General features: G+C 39.2%; 2 protein-coding genes across 7 annotated transcripts in view; one reads left to right on the forward strand and one right to left on the reverse strand.

Annotated features, from left to right (window-relative positions):
- The first annotated feature begins 453 nt into the window (after positions 1 to 453).
- Positions 454 to 19,548, forward strand: RPE (ribulose-5-phosphate-3-epimerase). Of its 3 annotated transcripts, XM_054700040.1 has the most exons (7): positions 519 to 639; positions 1,332 to 1,362; positions 6,510 to 6,589; positions 10,085 to 10,224; positions 10,576 to 10,710; positions 11,882 to 11,968; positions 13,892 to 19,548. In XM_054700040.1, the coding sequence occupies exons 4-7, from the start codon at positions 10,087 to 10,089 to the stop codon at positions 14,012 to 14,014; spliced, it is 483 nt and encodes a 160-aa protein (XP_054556015.1). In that variant the 5' UTR covers positions 519 to 639; positions 1,332 to 1,362; positions 6,510 to 6,589; positions 10,085 to 10,086; the 3' UTR covers positions 14,015 to 19,548. The 3 variants fall into 3 exon arrangements, with proteins under 3 accessions (XP_037379867.1, XP_054556015.1, XP_037379868.1); XM_037523970.2 differs by lacking the exon at positions 1,332 to 1,362 and having other exon boundaries at positions 454 to 650; positions 13,892 to 19,547; XM_037523971.2 differs by lacking the exon at positions 1,332 to 1,362 and having other exon boundaries at positions 608 to 639.
- Positions 16,421 to 20,046, reverse strand: part of KANSL1L (KAT8 regulatory NSL complex subunit 1 like) — a 92,019-nt gene continuing 88,393 nt past the window's right edge. For all 4 annotated transcript variants that reach the window (XM_037523968.2, XM_037523965.1, XM_037523967.2 and 1 more), the window contains one exon: positions 16,421 to 17,242. In XM_037523968.2, the coding sequence (XP_037379865.1) occupies positions 17,015 to 17,242 (228 nt within the window). In that variant the 3' untranslated portion in view covers positions 16,421 to 17,014. The remainder of the gene's footprint in view (positions 17,243 to 20,046) is intronic.

Raw genomic sequence — 20,046 nt, forward strand, 5'->3', positions numbered from 1 at the left:
ATCTTCATGGATGACTCAAAGGAGATAGGAAGAAGTGACTATCAGCTAGGTCTCCCAGGCAGTCAGGATGCCACCCTAAACCTGACTCCTCCGGCTCTTAATTAGAATTCACGAAGAGGACAGGGAGAAAGGTTTTGGCTTTGTATTTTAAGGGGCAGCACAGCATATGCAAAAGATGGAGAAACCAAAAATGGAGAGCACAAGAGCCACAGAGAGGGAACTGCTGGGGGAAATAAAGCAAAAAACAAAACTCCGGATCTGTGAGCCCGGGGTAACCCGAAAAGCCAGTTTCAACAACGAGGGTCAGTGGCAGGAGGAAGGGGCCTCCAAGCAGGGCCTCCTCTGGGACCCCAGGCTGACAGCCAGCCCAGAGGGGGGCGGGACTTCCTGCCCGAGGGCCGCGGCTTCCGGCAGAGTCCGGAAGACTCTACGGCGAAGGGGTGGGGTCAAAACTGTGCGGCCAATCGGGGCGACGCCTTCATTTTGCTGGGAGACTCGTGGGGTAACTTGCACTTGTGAACCAGCACCATGGCGTCTGGCTGCAAGATTGGCCCGTCCATCCTCAACAGCGACCTGGCGAATTTAGGGGCCGAGTGCCTCCGGATGCTGGACTCTGGGGCCGACTATCTGCACCTGGATGTAATGGACGGGTAACTCCGCGGGGCTCAGGTCGGGGGTGCCGCGCGGGGCGGGGCGGGGCGGCGCGCCTTGATTGAGCGCCTGTTGGATGCACGGCGTCCCTGGACTGCGGGGCGCCGCGCTCTGAACGCGGTATTCAGAGGTGGGGGTCAGGGGGTGCGGAGGTCGGGGTGGGGAGGAAGCTGGGGTGACCCAGCCTGGAGCGGATGAGAGGCGGCATCCTGGGCTGCTCCCGCGTCAGACCCCCCCCATCCCCCCACGTAACGTGTGGTCTTCTGGCACTTAGGACCCGGAAGCGACCTTAAACCTGAGACAGGTGACTCCTTTCCACTTAGGGAAGCTGAGGCCTGAGGGGTAGGCATGACTTGCCCAAGCTCATATAGCTAGTTAGGGGCAAAGCTGGGGAGACACACCTGCGTAACGATGAAGAGCTTGGCACCTGGGCTGAGCTTGCTCCAGTTCTGCCACTTGCTGGGTTACCTGCCTGGGACAAATCACTTAACCTCAGGGATCTTCACTTTCATCATGTTGAAAATGGAAGTAATCATGGAACCTCTCGCATAGGCATCTTTGGAAGGTGAATCGAGGTGGTACACAAGGTTGACAGTGCCTGGTATACAGTAGATTCCCTGTGATTGTGCGTTGCTGTATCTTTGTCCGGATTTTGATTTTCCTGTCTATTTTCTCTTCAGGCACCCTGATCTTCAGGGAGCTCAGTTTTTTGTAAGTAATTTTTAAGCACTAGTTATAGCACGTAATACTGTTTGGAGTCGGGATGGTGCTGGTTTGTTAAGTTGGTTATGAAATGAGGAAACAAATCTAGAGAAAACAGTGAGACTTCCTCAAGATTGCACAGCATTGTGACATAGTTGCAACTTGGAGATACTTGAGTTTGCCAAGTAGTTCTCCGAACCCCGCTGAAAACTGGCCAGAAAATTGTAACAAGCATCACTGTGGATTGGGATAGAAAAATACTTTTTTAATAGATTAAAAACGGTGTGCCTTCGGGCCAATTGGCAAGTTCTTGTTATTTACAAAAGTTGATCAGTTACTTTCATTTTAAGGTCTTCTAAGAATTTTATTAGGTTAAATGTTTCTCCTTTACATTCCAGCTCAGTTACCAGTATGCCCAACTGATAATGGCAGTATCTTGACCTTAAAATACTAAGAATTCTAGGTGAAGTATGCAAGATTAGTGATTATTACCTCTCAAAAAAGCTTGGTTTTTAGTATGCTGTCATGTCACTCGACCTGTGTACTTTCCGGGACCCTTTTGCTTAAACGCCCTGAATTCCACTTTACTGAGTGGTGTGTGTACCTCGGGAGTGTCAGGATAAATGGTCCACATCTGCTTAGTCTATTTAACACGGAAAGCTATTGGGTTTTAAATAAGTCTTGTACCATGTTTGATTAACTGAATGAATGGAGAAAATGAATTAAGTTCACCAATCAGGAGTCTTAATAGTAACTAACAGCTAATGTTAATGAACTCGTTACTGTTTCTGTGCTGATGCTTTTTTGTGGATTATCTCACACAGCCTTATGAGGTCAGGTGGGTTCTGTTATTTACACCAGCATTTGAAGTGAGGAATTGGATGCCTAGAGGTCTGATCACCTGACTGGCTTCATAGCTCCGAAATGGTGGTGCCGGGATGGGACTCATGCAACAGTTTGTGTTGTCTCAACATTAAATATCTTTTGTGACTAGTGGGCTTACTGGTCACTAGAGAATGCATAAAACATCCTCAGTTCCCCAAGAGCAACTAATAATTTATACGTGTTTTTGTTAATTATTTCATCTCTCTCCTTAGAGACTGTGAGACCCCTGTCTGTTGGGTTTACCTCTGTGTACGCCACAGGTGAAGCACACAGCAAGCTTAGTTATAATTGGTTGAATGAATGAATGAATCATAATGGAGGAATCTCAAAGAAATCACTTTTGCCCTCTCACACTCTGTGGCACACCTGAGCTTATTGAGATAAAATACTTGTTTTTTGTTGACTCATTTCTCTCTTTGCCAAGAAATATCTTGGCTTGAAAAACTAAAATTCTGTATATACCCTTTAAAAACCTTTCCAAATTTCACAGGTTTTTGAGCTAAGAACTCTTTTTATTCTTTCTTGTCAAAGGGGAAACTTCAGCCCTTTCTTGATGGCACACCAGAACAGGAAGAGCCTGCCTGAGCTGCAGTGTCTCCTTGGTCAGGGGTGTGAAATTGGGGTGTGGACTTCCTTTCCCAAGGACGCCATCCGCAGCTTACCTCCCCTCCTGCTGCTTCCTTCCATGCATTTTGCCAGCCCCCTTTAAAAATATCCACCGTGACTGAGTTTGGATGCACCAGTTTTCTCGTCCCCCACCTCTCCCACTGAGGCCCCTCGTTTGAGCATTGAATATCTTCATCTTGAAAGTCAAGAATAAGTTCTGGGAACACTGTGGGGCATGTGGCACTAGCATGGCTGAATATTTGAAATAAAGAACACGTGGATTCTCTGGAAAAGAAAATTGGAAAATCCATAAACTCTTCTGATAGGACAATGACCAGAGTGTGTTGGTCCTCAGTGTAAGAACACAGTAAAAAGGCAATTTCTAAATTAGTTTCTAAGATTTAAAATTAAGGTGGTTTCACATTAGTACTAAATTTTTGACTTTTGAAAAAACATTCCAAGGTTTGCCAGTGCTAGGCCCATAGTGTCATAAACCACACTGGACTTGTGCTAAACAGCAGTTTCCATTAGTCAGGCCAAGTACTACCTCCCCTTCCCCCTGCTCCCATTTTGCACCTGCTGGTACCTGTCACTCTAGGTAGGCACATGAGTTTGCGCTTCCTGATTCACAGGCAGTATGTTCTGGTTTTATAATCTAGCTACATTTTTATATCAACTTTTATCTTCCTTTACCTGTTACCATCCTTGCCTTACTGGGGCTTGGTAAAGGTGTGATCTGTCTGAAATAGATTGCATTACAGTTATAAACAAAGCTTAGAGTTGATGGAACACGATGAGAGATAAAATAATTGTATCCTGTATTCTAAACAATTATAACTTAATCTCAGTTCTCTAGGGGAGAAAAGAATACTTTTTAAATTGTATTTTATTTCTTACAGAGTTTATTTCAAAAGGTGTCTTTAAGGGGAAACAAGACAGAATAAAATAATGAAGTAGGTTTCCTTGTTGAATGTCTCTTCGTTAGAGTCTGATAAAAGCTCCCTGGGCACTAGTTAAACATTCATATTCCCAGGTCCTCTTTGGCATCAGTAGACTTGAAATAGAGCCAGTAAATCCGTTTGTGGCAATTGTGCCCCTGGTTACTGTTGTCAGGCAAATTTAGAACATCCTGCCCTCATGCTTGGGTTTTCAGCCTTTTTGTTGTTGTTGTTACAGCTTAGCTTTAAGTCTTTAGTTTTTTTTGAGGTTATTGCTGCATTTCTGTTCTCCCAGTGTTCTTGGTGAACCTGCACACTGATGTACTGTTCAGTAATGCAATTAGCCATATCCTTTGAGGGTCAGTAGTTTTATTCAAAATGCTGTGGCTTCTGTTTTCCACTGAAGTGGAGGTGTATTTGCATCATACATGAAACTTAACTTTGAGACAATAAAAGTGCTTCCAAGGCCACATAGCATATTAAGAGTCAACAAAATTAAATCTTTCAATTCCAGGCTTGTGTAATATTCAGTAGGCCTTCCTGCCTCCTTATCGGGTCCTTACTTCCAAGTTCTGAGTAAACACAATAAAAATCTGACTCAGAATCCCTGGCAGTCTTTGCTCTTAGACAAATGAGAGAATGACTTCCTTTTAAATAGCAGAAACCCTACCTCTAAGGCTCCAAGATCTCCTGAATGAGAGTGCCTGTGCCCTTCCACCAAGACCTGCTCTCAGGTGTGTGCTATATCCCTCCCTCTCTGGAGACTCTCCCCTCCCCCCTGCACTTTTTGCCTGCTAGTTATTAGTTGCAGGTGGAGGGGCAGGGTAGTTAAGAACCTGGACTTTGGAGCCAGATTGCTTGCCTTTAACTCTTGCCTTGGGCATGGACTGATTCATTCTGTGACCTTGGGCCTCTTTTCCTCACTGTAAAATGCAGGAAATAATCTACCTCACAGGTTCATTTGTTTGTTCTGTAAATCCCATGAGCTTACCCTCTTTGGATTTTTTTAAGTTTTTATGAATTAAGATACAGAAAGTGTTAGAAAGGTACCTGACCCATAGGTATTTTAAATTTTTGTTAACATTCATTCTGCCAGTTGTCTAAGCTTTAAATCTTAGCCATGGTAATTCTTCACTCCCCCACTTCTAATGAGGTAACAGGTCAGCACTTTCGTCTTTGCTCTTTTCAATCCTTACTGCTCCTTGAAATTTACCAACACCTCTTTCCTCCCATCCAATTAACTGTCTGGTCCATCTTCTTACTTTTTAATTTGCATATATATACAGATATATATATATATATATGTATTTTTTTGTTTTGTTTTTCCTTCTTGCTTTAAAACGGCACAGTATTTTTAGAACAGGATGAAGTCACTACTGCTCACTACTCATTGCTGAGCATGGCGTATGAGACCCTTGCTGTGATGACATCTGCCTCACAGTAGCCAAGCTGGTAAATGTCATCTCCTCGCTTCTTTGAACATAACCCGTTCCCCATCTTTACAAATTCTGTTTGTTCTGTAAATCCCATGATCTTACGCTCTTTGAAAGTGCTGTCCTAGTTGTCTCTGACACTGTTTTACTTCCTACATGTTATTGTTTAGGTTTTCTTGCAGCCCTCATATAGGCTAATACTTCCTTAACAAGTAAAAGCCCATATTTCCATAGCATAACATGAAGTTCTCATTCATGTAACAGTTCAGTGTGAGTGTCCTGTGCAGAAATTCAGGGACATAGTCTCATCCGGTGGTTCTGCCATTGTAAGGGCTTTACTGGCAGAAGGATGAAAGGAGAACAGAAAAGGAAAATGCTTAATTTGCTGGACTCTGCAGTGACACCTAACCCATCAGTGATACTCACCATCCATTAATAAGAACTAGTCAAATGGGCCACTTGGGTGTAAGGGGAGCTGGGAAATGTAGTCCTCGGTGAGTTGGCTTACTACCAGCCACTGTACTGTCACATTTTTCTTTATAAAATATTCTATTCTCTGAAGCGCCCAGAATTAAGTATATATGTGAGCTAGTGGCAGAACAAGAGAACTAACAAGTAGGATACTGGTTAAGTTGAATCTTTGAGTCTGTTATCAGGCAGATTTAATTTGAATTTTGCCCCCACCAATTACTGAGTGTCTTGAGGAAGGTGTTTATCTTGCAGTCTTCAAGTGGGTATGATAATGGTATCTACATCATAAAGCTGTTGTGTAGCTGGACAATACCTGGCATGTTGTAAACCCTCAGTAATTGTGGATATTAATACACAGGCCAAGTTTCTTTATTGATTGTCTTACAAAATGTTTTAAATAAACTGATTTAGTGCCCTGTGATAGAGGTGGATTAAAAAAGTAGCCACATGCAGCCTTCCGCAGGCTGGCATTGAGAGATCCAAATCGGAGTCCAGAACTTCCTAACTAGTGTGTGGCTTGGGCAAGTCATATAATTCAGGGTTTTGATTCATTCATCTGTTAATTTCAACCTGTCAGGGATTGTGGATTATAGGGTTAAATCCTGTGACATTATTGTGATTTGTTGATGTATTAAGGAGCTGTTGCTTTGTAACTGAAATTATCCAGATAGTTTTAGTATTATTTAATGCTAATGTTGATTATGAACTTTAAAATAACTGTAATCACAGATAGTCCTCTTTACCCCCATCAGAATACATGTTGAGAAAAATACAGAAACTGAATTGAGCATATTTTCAGAGTAAGATGTTGTTTGTCTTGTAGGCATTTTGTTCCCAACATCACCTTTGGTCACCCTGTGGTAGAAAGCCTCCGAAAGCAGCTAGGCCAGGACCCTTTCTTTGGTAAGTGGGGGTTTATGCCATCTGAAGCTGGATGTATTAATCAAGTAAAGGAAAACTAGATGGTTGATTTCTCAACTTCCAGGTTTATCTTAAACCCTTTCTTCTCTCTGTGCTGGGTCTTCATTGGTTTCATCTTGATAAACCAGGCCTGCTGTTGCCTCAGGGCTGCTGTGCTTCTGCTAATCTCTTTGCTGGAAAGCTCTTCCCTTGGCTAGCTCTGCCTTATCTTTTACCCAAGCCTTTTTAAGTATTCTGTCCTGAAATAACCTTTATCCAATTTTCAGTATTGCTTGTTGATTTTCTTCCTAGAACTTCCTTGAATCTGTAGTTGCTTTGTTTGACTATAAATGTCTTGAGGGCATAGCTTTCTTCTACTTTGTTTACTTAGAGCTAAACAGAGGTAGCTGCTGGATTGGTGTATTCAGTGTAATTTGTTCAATGAATTTGCAAATTGATTTATAGCCTAGAAGTAAAACCAGTTCATGCAAATTGGAGCTTCCTATGAAGGCTTCACCCCAATGTAATAGGATAATAAGAATTAGGATATTTAAGAAAGAACTTCTCGGGGAAATGGATTCAATCCAAGTCTTGTTTGTTGTTAATGCCTCACTTGCCAGATTTCATCTACATAAGAAATTTAATGTGTTTTGATTTAACTCTTAGAATTTAGTAAAACTTAAGTTTTGTTTTTTTTTTTTTTAAGTGGCATATTATGGACCACTTTTATGAAGGAGTCTAGCTGTGTTCAACATGGTAGCCAGTAACCACATGTGACGATTTAAATTTCAATTAGTTAAAATTAAGTAAAATTAAAATTGTTTCGCAGTGGCATTAGCCACATTGCAGTCGCTGGTTAGTCACATGTGGCTCATAACTTCTGTACTGCGTAGTGCTGCCGTGGAACATGCCATCACGTTGAAAGTTTCGTTGGACTTCTGGAGAAGATCCTTTCACTTTAAATGAGCCAAAGAAAACATACGTTGCCGCCTAATTTTTGTGGCATGAGGGAAATAATGTTTCATCAACACCTTCACTGTTTTGAGAATTCCAAATAATAGAAAAAAATTTGATTCTCTAAACTTTTTTCTATTACATTTTAAAAATGCATTTTTTCAAGATAAATTTGTTCTTAGACTATCAGGGCTGGATGAAATAGTAGCATTGTTTACCCACACTATGTGCTGGTTGGAGCCCTCGACTTCTGGCTTTATGTAAATGAAAAGAAAGGTTTTTGCTTTTCTCTCCCTTTAATTGAGCTACTAGTGTCACTTCTCACTGCTATTTTGTCTCTCTGCTCTTAACAACCCTATAGCCACACAACCAATCTGCCTTTTCTTCCTATTTTTCATTTACATACTAATAACTTTGCTAATTAATCTTTCTAGCAGTGGGTCTAAAATAAAAATGAGTGGATGCCATATGCTTTATTTTGGGTTTTGTGACCTTTTTTATATTAAGATGCATTTTTTTTTGTTACTTCTTGAATCTGGTTGGTGGATAGTTGATACATGAATATATTTTAGTAACTCTGACAAGTTGTCTCTGTAACTTCTAAGGTTCTTAACTGTTCAATCTCAGCATTGAGTAGAAATAACCATATAAGAAGTAAAGTGATAGGAAAAAGGTTTGTTTCTGCTATTATTTAAATAAGCAGTCTTCAAGTATGATCTGAGAACCCACGGGAATCCCTTTCAGATGATCCATGAAGTCGAAACTATTTTCATATTACCTGCCTTTATTTGTAATAATGGAAAAGTGGTTGTGTCTGCTAGTACTTTAGCTCAAATAAAGGCAGTGGCATTGAATTATCAAGTAGTCATTATATCCTCCATTGTTATGTGTTCATAGTAAGTATTCCTCATAAAGCAGTGCAAAATAACTTAAGGAAACTTTGGATCGTGAGTGCATACCTTTTTAATATTTTGTGTGATGAAGTAAGAAGTATTTATAAAGTACTTCTGCTATATTCTGGAGGAAGAAAACAATGTCCCCATTGTTTTAGTTACACTCAGTAGGTGCTTTTTCATAAACATTATTTATCACTTGAAAGAACTAACAGATGAACTGTGATTGTCAGACTTGGGTATTTTATTGATATTTTCTTTAAATGTGCTTGTCATTTTAAGGGAAAAAGAAGGAAGAAAGTTCAAATTGAGCCTGTCTTTTAAAAACAAAGCTTTGTGTATTAAACTTTGTTACTTTTTTGGTTTAGGAATATAAGCATTAATCTTAACTACATTCGTCAAGCTATATACTCTCTTCTGACATTTTCCAAAGCCATATTGCATTTTATGACCTTGCTTGCATTCTTGAATGCTGGAATTCTTTTCTTTATGATAGCTTAGCTGTATCAGGACTTTACTTCTAGCAAAACAAAAAACTCCAAAACTGCTCACTATCATCTGTCCAGATGGGGGTACAGTATTTACTGTTTCCTCACACCTACTTCACTGTGTTATTTCTTGTTTGTGCATCTTTTAAGCTTTCCTCTCCTTATTAAATGCCAGTATATTTTAGGTTAAGATCTTTTAAGAAGGCCATACCCATTTACCATAACGTATTTTTATGATTCATGCTTTAGAATTGTGATGCCTGTTGGGCTTCTTTGTGTTAACTTGTCCTTAAACCCTTTCCTCCTCCTAAGGTGTTGTTTGGCCCCAGCTACTGAGGCCCAAATTCTTGCACCATCCTGACCCTTGTCCTCCTCCGGTCTGTAGCAATTCCTATTGGCTCTGTCTTCAGAACACATGCAGAATCCCACTAGTTCTCACCATCCTCCCTTGCTACCATTGTCATTTCTCACCTGGGTTCTTGTCGTGGCCAAGCTGGGTCCACTTCCCCACTCAGAATCCTGCAGTGTTTGCACCATGTTGTTCGGAATAAAACCCAGGGGCCCGCTGAGCTCTGTACTCTCTCCTCATCCTGTGCCTCTCTGACTCATCTGCTTGCGCAGTGCTTCCTTGCCCTGCTGTGCTATCGGCCAACCGAGTGTGTCTTGTCTTTGCTCATTTTATCGTTTGTCTCCTCTGCTAAGAATATAATCCCCGCGACAGCAGAGATTGTTATAGTTTTCACTCTGTCCCTTGGACTTAGAGTAGTTGATGCTGTGTGGTAAATGCTCAGTAAGATACAGGTGGAAACAATCATTCAGCTTCACTTTCTGTAAACAAGGAAGTAAGTCCACATAGGTAATATGACTTCGCTCAGATTATTAGAGTGTCATTTCCTGGACCTAGGATTTCTGACTTTCCGTTATTACTTTTAATATATAGAACCATACGGTTTTTTGTAGAAAAATGCTTTGTAAATGAGTTAAACCAAAATCTTATTTTCAGGATAAAGGAAGGTTAGTTATACAGAAGTATAACTAATTAACAATTATTGTGATGCCAGCACAATTTATATATAAGTAGCAAAAATTACAGTTGACTTGGATAATCTGAGCCAGGTTTTTTCCTTTCAGTAGTATTTAGGAGATATGTCTTTTCTTTCTAGACATGCACATGATGGTTTCCAGGCCAGAACAGTGGGTAAAGCCAATGGCTGTAGCAGGCGCAAATCAATATACATTTCATCTCGAGGCCACTGAGAACCCAGGGGCTTTGATTAAAGACATTCGGGAGAATGGGATGAAGGTGAGAGGTCAGCGGTGACTGTTTTATACTATTCATTCTCAGAGTTTGGCACATGGGGTGAAAGACAAGAGATAGGTGGAGAGGACCATATTGGGTGTCTGTTCTCCAGCTGGAAAGGCAGAGTTTAAGTATTACTTGTTTATCAGATAAGATTGATAATAGTTCCATTCATGCTTTCCAAAAGTTAACTACCTTTTAGAAACATTTACATTTGATAAGTTTGTTCATTTATTTTTAATACATATAGTCTAAACATTCTATATGTTTACACTTCTCTCTCTTGAGCCTGATGTGCCATAATAATTTAGAAATAATTGTTAATGTGATGCAGCAAATTTCTCCCCATTGCAGGTTGGTCTTGCTATCAAACCAGGAACTACAGTTGAGTATTTGGCACCATGGGCTAATCAGATAGATATGGCCTTGGTTATGACAGTGGAACCTGGGTTTGGAGGACAGAAGTTCATGGAAGATATGATGCCAAAGGTAAAAGATATATTTGATTCTGTGGTGTATTGTGTGTGTTTACTCAGTAAGCATATATTAGATTTCTTAATATTTAGATATGTTATGTCCTATAGATGGGGATGCCTACCTTTCCTTTTAATACAGTACAGTAAATGCTATGAGATCTAGGTTTGGAAATCAAGAAATATATTACATTCTAATCTTGAAATTTTCTTTCAGAATTATTATTTTTTAATTTTATTTTGTTATGATTTGTGTAGGTTTTTTTTTTTAAGATTTATTTATTTTTATACAAGAACTGGGGTACAGGCCAGAAGCATGGAAGGGTGAGAGGATTCACCCCAGACAGAGCAGAGAGCAGAACAGGCAGACGGACCGAAATACACTGCTGAGGGGAGCAGCGGGCTCGACAGGAGAGGTCTGCCGCGCCATGTGGGTATCTCCCTGGCCGGCTGGGAAGTGAACCCGCGCTGCAGAGGCTGCGGACAGCTTCCCAGTGCTGTGCTCAACCCGCTGCACCACCAGGGAGGCCCCATCTTTCAAAATTATTATCTCTGTAGCCTTTAGATCTCTTGAGCATTTTCATAGACTCTAAGTTTTATCTTTGTCCTGTTTACATGAAGTATATTCTCTGCAAAGCCATGGCAAATTGAATGACATTTACCAAAAAAGATAGTTTGCTTTTACAGAAATTTGTTCCTGTACATTATTATTTTTTTTTTTTTGCATGTTTTTATTTATTTATTTGTTTGTTTGTTTTGTTTATACATGCACTGGGTATAGTCAGAAGCGCGGGAGGGTGAGAGAATTCACCAGAGCCAGAGCAGGGAGCAGAGCAGGCAGAAGGACCGAAGTACACTGCTGAGGGGAGCAGCGGGCGGCAGGAGAGGTCTGCGCGCCATGTGGGACCCTCCCCCGGTGCCCGGGGAGCAGCCGGGGATCGAACCAGCGCCGCAGAGGCCGCGGGCAGCTTCGCAACCCAGCGCTCAACCGCTGCGCCACCGGGGAGGCCCTGTTCCTGTACATTAAAAGGAAGTTTTCCCCAGTAATATTTGGTATTGATAGAACGTTGTGGTATGGGACATTTAATAGCTAATTTTGTCTGTGATTTTCTTGTTTTATTTGGTTGTTTTTTCCCCCACATAGCATATCCACTTTAGGAGTCACTTACTTTCTTGTTTATATCTAGGTTCACTGGTTGAGGACTCAATTTCCATCTCTGGACATAGAGGTCGATGGTGGAGTAGGTCCTGACACTATCCATAGATGTGCAGAGGTGAGACTGCTTCTTGACTGTAACCAGGAACAATTTCCTTCCAATGTAATGTCCAGGACATTGTCTCAAGGGCCAAAGAAATTTCCCCTACATTTCCTAAACTGCTTTTCTTTCTTGGAGAAGTATTTGTTGTTCAAATCTAGAACTAGGAAGATAAAGGACAGTAAGTGAATACTCTTAATAGACCATCATTGAATAGTAGTTTCCTTTTGTCTTACTAATGCTGAATAGAGTTTTTTTTTTTTTTTGAGAGTATGTTGAATGCCAGCCTTTGGAATGTCATTAAGTTCCAAGGCCTTGGAATGAGACATTTTTCCAAAATAGGGAAAGAAAATATACCTCCTTACAAAAGGGAAAAAATGTTTTTCTGTAGAATGTTAGTATTGTTTATTACCTCGTATGACATGACTAGAACCATTGTTGATGAAAAAAATCAAGATCTGATTTCTGAATACTCCTTTGACCCTCCATATACAGGTGGGATGAGTTTTTGTTTTCAAGTTGCTAACCTAGCTTTGTTACACTCCTGAGCTTCATAAGATGATGCCAGCCCTTCCTGTAGCACTGCGGGTGGTTAAAATTCTGTGGCCTACTTTCATTAAGTAGCGTGGTTTTTCTACATTTCTAGTTTTTTCTAATTAACTGTGCTAAAAAGTGTCTAACTGTGACACTTTTTGCTTGATACTTATGAAGTATCAATCTGTGATAAATGTTAGTGGAAGAGGTGATTAGTGAGCATACATCCTTGACTGCTTAAGTAATTGCTTTGTACTGAACTGTGCTTTACCATTATGCTTAGTCCTGCTTAAATTAAGAGACATATGAAGCAGGAACTCTATAAAACTGATTTCTCTAATTCCTATGAGGAATGTTGTCAGAGTGTAGTGCATGGTATTACAGAATGTTTTGAGGAAGTCTTCAGTTTAGCGTTTTCTCAGTAGTCCCCCCTCCGCCCCCCCCCCCCCCCCCGCCCCGGGACTGAATCATGTAACAGGTTGGATTTCCCTCCTTGATTCAACAAACAGCTTAGGAAGCTAAGAGAAGCAGCTAAATTTGGATTCATCTTAGTTGCTTTTCTGATTTGTTTCCACATTTTTTTTTTTTAAAGATTTATTTATTTTATACAAGAACCGGGTTACAGGCCAGATGTGCGGGAGGGTGAGAGGATTCACCAGAGACAGAGCGGGGAACAGAACAGGCAGACTGACGAAATACACTGCTGAGGGGAGCAGCAGGCGCGACTAGAGAGGTCCACCGTGCCATGTGGGACCCTTGCCAGCCGGCTGGGATCTAATCGGCTCTGCAGAGACTGCGGACAGCTTCGTAGCACAGCACTCAACCCTGCGCCACCAGGGGAGGCCCCATTTCCACATTTAAAAACATATTAAAAATCTCTTTAAACACCATTCCAGAATGCAGTGAAGATTAATTAAAAAGATGTTCTATTCTTGCTGGCATCAAAATAAGAAATTTTTTAATGTTGCCGTATTTCATGGATAGGTTCACATTTTAGCAGTAATTATCCTTTTATACTATCTAACAATTCATGTGTGTAATTCAGAGACAAAGTTTGATTTTCAGTAGCTGTCAACCATTGGTATATATTGGAAAAACCTTAATACAGCTGAGGATGAAAATTTTTAAATCTTATCTAGCATTAGCAAAGATTCTGCGTTGTGGCTCCTTTAAAGTTGGCTACCAAAAGTGAGAGATTTCTTAGATTTAAAAATTTCACTTTCTCTTTAACTTCTTCATTGAACTAGATTAAGTCTATTAATTTCAAAGTGTTTTTGTTTTGTTTTGTTTTTTACAATTGCATTGATAACTGTCTGATGCATGGGTAGAAACTCTAGTCCAGGACTTCTGTTACAGGCTTGTCTGCATCTTCCTTTGAGGTGTAACCTAAATGTTTACTTCTTCCAGGCAGGAGCTAACATGATTGTGTCTGGCAGTGCAATTATGAGAAGTGAAGACCCCAGATCTGTGATCAACCTCTTAAGAAATGTTTGCTCAGAAGCTGCTCAGAAACGTTCTCTTGATCGATGAAACCACAGGGAATCCAGTGTTGCTTCTCATGAAATCTTTCAACTGGAAAACAGGAATATTGACTACCAAATCATAATCACAGTTGAGGCAGTGCTGCTTCTCTAAGCAATTATTTGTTCCAGTGACTAAAATCTATTCCAAGAGGTTAGAAATTGGGGTGTATAACTACATTTTTAGTGATGGAATATAAAGATTGTGTGGTAAAATACATTTTACTGGGGGACTTGATTTTTATAAAGAGTAAACATATGGCTGTATTAAGATTATAAGCAGAAATGTGTCTTAATGCCTAAGGAAGGCATATTAGCTACTATGAAAAACATGTTTTTTCCTGCATTTCTAAGAATATTCTGTTGTTTCTTGACTATTTTCCAAAATCAAAAAGAATTCCTCGTGTTTTTCTTGTTTTTTTGTCATTTTTGATTTGTGTATATGCCTGATAATATAAGTAGAACAGAACTTAGGAGAAGTCCAAGTTTGAATCTGGCTGGGATGGCTTCCAAAACATTTATTTTCTGTGCACCTTATATTTGATACCTAAAGACTATAAAGACAATGTATGGCATCCAGGGATTTTCAGGAGGTCTGTTCTAAAATGCAAGTGTAGATTTTATCAGTGTTTTCTTTGCTGGCTTTACTGAGGGGGCAGGTTATTCAGTGATCTCCCCCTTTCTTAATCATGCTGATCATTAAGGACTTGAAATATTGTGCTAGCTCTGAGACAAAGGAATGGAAGGCCTCTACTGAGAAGTAATGTAAAGTTCAGTCCTGCCCTTAGCAAATTAAAATAAGCAGTCTTTGAGATGCTATTAACTAATATATACATTGAATGTAACTGTAACTATCAGGAGTATGTTAAGGATTAAAAGAAAGAACTGATAAATGTAAAGTTTCTATTACTATTCCTAGAATTGTAGGATTGAGGAATTGATTCTCCAATATAAATCAGCTATTATGGTAGGGTTTTATTGTAGATTACAAAGTACTTTCATGAAATCTCATTAAAATCTGCAAATCAGTTTCCTGAGTAGTAAGACAGGTGTTTTAAGTCCCCTTTAAAAAAGTAAAGAAGGTAAAAGCTCAGGAAAGGCTGGTACCATGGAAAGAATTCAGTAGGGCATAGGACTTCCAGTCTATAATTTTTTTTTTTTAAACAAATGAAGCCCATAAGAAGTAGATTAAGCAAAGAAAGCTTGCTTTACTTAACACTGTCTTATTTCCAGTCTAACTTTACCCAGTAGCAGAAGCGCATGGCTGAAAATATTCTGGAACTATGGATTCTGACCCAAAGGATCTGTATTTTATTAATCCAAGAAAGACCAGGTGGCTGAGATGACAAGGTACAGAGCTAATTCATAAACTAGATATTTAAAGTTGTTTCCCGGATTACACTTCAACAACAGATAGGTATCAGCTACTTCATTCATGTGAAAACACTCTTGCTTATATAACATGTGTCGATAAAATAGGATGTGTCATTTAACATGTTTAGGCCATTACGAGTTTTGAGTTTGCTTGTTTTTTCTAGATTACAAGGTAAAATTTGTGTATGTTAGTTTTTTTTCTGGCTTTAATTTTGTGCCATCAATCGGTAGTATTTAATCAAATCAGATAACACAAAGCATATAGAAATAACTTTAATTAAAAAACTTACATAGAAGATTATAATATCAGACATGACAGAAAGATTTGAGTTTATTTGCCTGGACAATTTGAGTTTGTCTGGCTTACGCTTTTTTAAAAAATAAATGTACAGTAAAACTACAAGAAAAATTGTCAGTATTGAATTTGAATTTTTTTTTCTTTTTAAAGGGACCAGTATAATTTCTAATCCCTAACAAAAACTTAGTGTCATATCCCCCAGACTAGGCCATAAGGCCAGGATTGTCAATTACATAGATACTTACAACTTGTATAACCTTTTATACATGAGAAAAAGGATTTCATATAAATTGTCAACTTTTACATAGGAAAAAAAGATGTATTTGCTTCAAAAGGAATTTCCTTAGTGTAGACTCCAATATCCAATATTGAAGCATTATCTTTTGAAACATTTTAATTCTCATTCTTGGATACAAGTAAGAATAATAGATGCTTAATTGAATAAAGTAAGCTATGGTAAGGAATGACCAAATTAACTAGAAACGCCACCATATTTTCTATACTGATAAGACTTTCCTATTTGCTGCTTAAGTTGGTGTTTTTCATGAGATACATAAAATAGATATTTAACTGTACCTTGCCTGTCTTACTCTGTTCGGAGTAAATAGAAATAACTGTGTTTAGTCCAACAGCTATCAGTGATTTCAAATAAAGGAATATTGTGTTATCTGGTATAGAAATTTCCATAAATATTTCTACTATTGGTTAAACATACTTAAAAAAATTTTACTTTCCATAGTCAAAACTTTTAGATGTTCATTATCAGTAGAAACCTGTGCTGCTCTATTTATACTGCAGCTTACATTCTTGGGATAGTTTATGCATACATTTTCAAGTGGAGTGGGTCACGCCAGTGTTTTTTTAAAACTGTGTGTGTGTGTGTGTGTGTATGTATATACTGTACACACATTTGTATACGCTAATATTTTCTGAGGCAATTTTAATGGATTACTGTGTGTATAGAAAAAAAGCTGTCATTTGATCTACAGGGTATGTGTATATGTATGTGTGGGTCTAAAGTTTTTTAAAAAATATTTACCCAGTAATGTGATTTTTATATCAAATTGCAGTAGTTAATTTTTTGGGTGCTTGTGATTTAGATCATAAACACAAACAACTAGCAATTGCCTGTAGGTAAAACTAGTTACTCCTGATGTTCAAGAGGAAAAAGAAATAAGCCTTGCCCGTTTCACAAACAGCATAAGAGATTAATACATGCAGGACATGCTCTTACTCTGGAAATGTGACTGAAGGAAGTGGGGTGGGGGATGGAGAACAGGGTTTTATTTTCCCTCCTGTTTTCCACTCAGTTACATAGTGTTCTTAACCTGATACCTGTCACCTATTTTTTTTAATGTGAGTAAGTCCTAGACCAAAGGTTTTGTACTCCATTCCGTCGGCCTGCCTTTTTGGATGGTGGCCATTCTCTGGTACACTGGCACAGAAGACTTCACCATGGAAAGCTGGGCTTGATCTTTCCATCTGATCATGCTTTTCTTCTTGACATAATAAGGCTTCTGTTTCTTCATCCTTCAGCGGAAAAACCCGTCGTTCCCACCACAAGGACTGAAAGAGAACACAGTATCAGTTAAGTGCCAACTAATTTGTTTTGTTTAAATTTATGTATGTAGTAATTAGAAATGTCAATTTTATAATAACTATTACCTTTGTTCTTTAGTACATAAACATAAAAATTTTCATTTGCACCTAAATGTCTAGCAACATTTCAAAATGGATGATGTGGACTTTAGAGATTTTTTAATTGACATACATTATGTTAGTTTCAGAGGTGTAGAGCATAAAGATCTGATATTGGTATAATGTAATATGATAACCACAATGACTAATTCCCATCTTTGCAAGTTTTCAAATTTGCAAAACTTTGTTATTGCATATGGACCCCATTATATAAGCTACATCCTGTGACTTATTTATAACTTAAAATTTATACTTCTTGAACTCTTCACCTAGTTCATTCAACCTCCTTACCCTCTTTCCTCTGGTAACATTATTCTTTTTTCTATCTCTGAATTATATTGCGTATTCTAAGATTTCATACATAATTGAAATTGCGTAGTATGTCTTTCTCTGACTTACTTCATTTAGCATAATACTCTCAAGTGTGGCCCATCCGTGTCACAAATGACAAGATTTCAGTTTTATGACTGCACAGTATTCTGTGCGTGAATTTATCTCACGGTTTTTGGTTTGAATTTCTTTTTTTTCTTAATTTTTTTATTATTATTTTTAAAGATTTATTGATTGATTGATTGATTTATACATACATGCATACAAGCACTGGGTACAGTCAGAAGCGCAGGAGGGTGAGAGAATTCACCAGAGCCAGAGAGGGGAGCAGAGCAGGCAGAAAGACCGAAGTACACTGCTGAGGGGAGCAGTGGGCGGCAGGAGAGGTCTGCGCGCCATGTGGGACCCTCCTCCGGTGGCCGGGGAGCAGCCGGGGATCGGGGATCGAACCGGCGCTGCAGAGGCTGCGGGCAGCTTCGCAACCCAGCACTCAACCGCTGCGCCACCGGGGAGGCCCTGGTTTGAATTTCTTTGATGAGTAATGCTGAGTATCTCTTCATGTGACTGTCAGCCATCTGTATGCTTGCTTTTTTTTCCTGCCCATTTTTCAGTTGGATTGTTTGGGTTTTGTTGTTATGAGTTTGAGTACCTTATATATTTTTGAAATTATCCCCTCATCAGATATGATTTGCAGATATCTTCTCCCATATAGTAGGTTGCTTTTATGGTGTTTTTTTGTTTTTTGTCTTTGCTATACAGAAATTTTTTAGCTTGATGTAGTCCCATTTAGTATTTTAGTTTTTATGACCCTTGCCTTTGGAGTCAGATCCAAACAAAATACCAGTAAGACTGTTATCAAGGCTCTTACTGCCTGTTTTCTTTCAGGACTTTCATGGTTTGAGGTATTATGGTTCCTTACATCAAAGTTTTTAAATCTACTTTGAGTGTGTATATGGTGTAAACACTAGTCCAGTTTCCTCCTTTTGTATGTGGCTGTCCAATTTTCTCAGCACCATTTATGGAAGACACTGTCCTTTCCCCATTGTATATCCTTGGTTCCTTTGACATAAATTAACTATACATGTATCAGTTTGTCTGTGCTCTTTATTCCAGGATCTATGTTTGTTTTTATGGCAGTAAGAAAGACAGTAAGTAATGCGTTGCTTAAGAGTGGGGTAAGTTCTGAGAAATATTTTGTTAGGTGATTTCATGGTTGTGCAAATGTTACGGAATGTAATTACACAAGTCTAAATGACTTAGCCTGTGCAACACCTATGTTATATAGCGTAGCCTGTTGTGACCACTATTGTATATATGGCCTGTCATTGGCCAAAACGTCATCAAATGATGCCTTACTGCTGTGCTCTTTTGGTTACTGTAGTTTTGAAATACAGCTTGAAGTCAGGAAGCATGCTACCTCCAGTTTTTTCTTAAGATTGCTTTGGCTATTGGTGATCTTTTATGGTTCTATAGAAATTTTAGGATTTTATTTCTGTGGAAAATGCTATTGGAATTTTGATAGAGATTGCACAGAGTCTGTACTTTGCTTTGGATAGTATGAACATTTTAATATTCTTCCCCCAACCCATGAACATGAAATAGCTTTACATTTCTTTGTGTCTTTACTTTTTCAGTCTTGCACATTTTAGTGTACAGGTCTTTCACCTCCTTGGTTAAATATATTCCTAGGTATTTTATTCTTTTTTTTTTTTTTTTTTTTTTTTTTAAGATTTATTTATTTATTTATACAAGCACTGGGTACAGTCAGAAGCACGGGAGGGCGAGAGAATTCACCAGAGCCAGAGTGGGGAGCAGAGCAGGCAGAAGGACCGAAGTACACTGCTGAGGGGAGCAGCGGGCGGCAGGAGAGGTCTGCGCGCCATGTGGGACCCTCCTCTGGTGGCCGGGGAGCAGCCGGGGATTGAACCGGCGCTGCAGAGGCTGCGGGCAGCTTCGCAACCCAGCGCTCAACTGCTGCGCCACCGGGGAGGCCCTGTATTTTATTCTCTTTTGATGCAACTGTAATGGAACTGTTTTCTTAATTTCTGTTACTTCATTTTTAGTATATATAAACAACGATTTTTGTACCCTGCAACTTTCCTCATGAATTTTAATGATTTTTATTGACTTTTGAGAGTTTTCTATGTATAAAATCATGTCATCCAAAAATAGTAAGTTTTATTTATTTCTGTACAATTTGGATGCCATTTCTCTCTTCCTGCTCAACTGCTCTAGCTAGGACTTCAGATACTGTGTTCAAAGTAGGGAGGGTGGGTATCATTGTCTTGTTCCTGATCTTTTTAGAAATGTGCTCAGGTTTTCACCTGTGAATTAATATTAGT

Source organism: Talpa occidentalis, unplaced genomic scaffold (genome assembly GCF_014898055.3).
Source record: "Talpa occidentalis isolate TD23 unplaced genomic scaffold, MPIMG_talOcc4v2.1 talOcc4.3, whole genome shotgun sequence".
NCBI lineage: Eukaryota > Metazoa > Chordata > Mammalia > Eulipotyphla > Talpidae > Talpa > Talpa occidentalis.

Coding starts and splice junctions, on each gene's coding strand:
- RPE (XM_037523970.2), top strand. CDS start 529: ATGGCGTCTGGCTGCAAGATTGGCCCGTCCATCCTCAACAGCGACCTG. Junction 651..6,509: donor CACCTGGATGTAATGGACGG/GTAACTCCGCGG, acceptor TTTGTCTTGTAG/GCATTTTGTTCCCAACATCA. Junction 10,711..11,881: donor TGGAAGATATGATGCCAAAG/GTAAAAGATATA, acceptor GTTTATATCTAG/GTTCACTGGTTGAGGACTCA.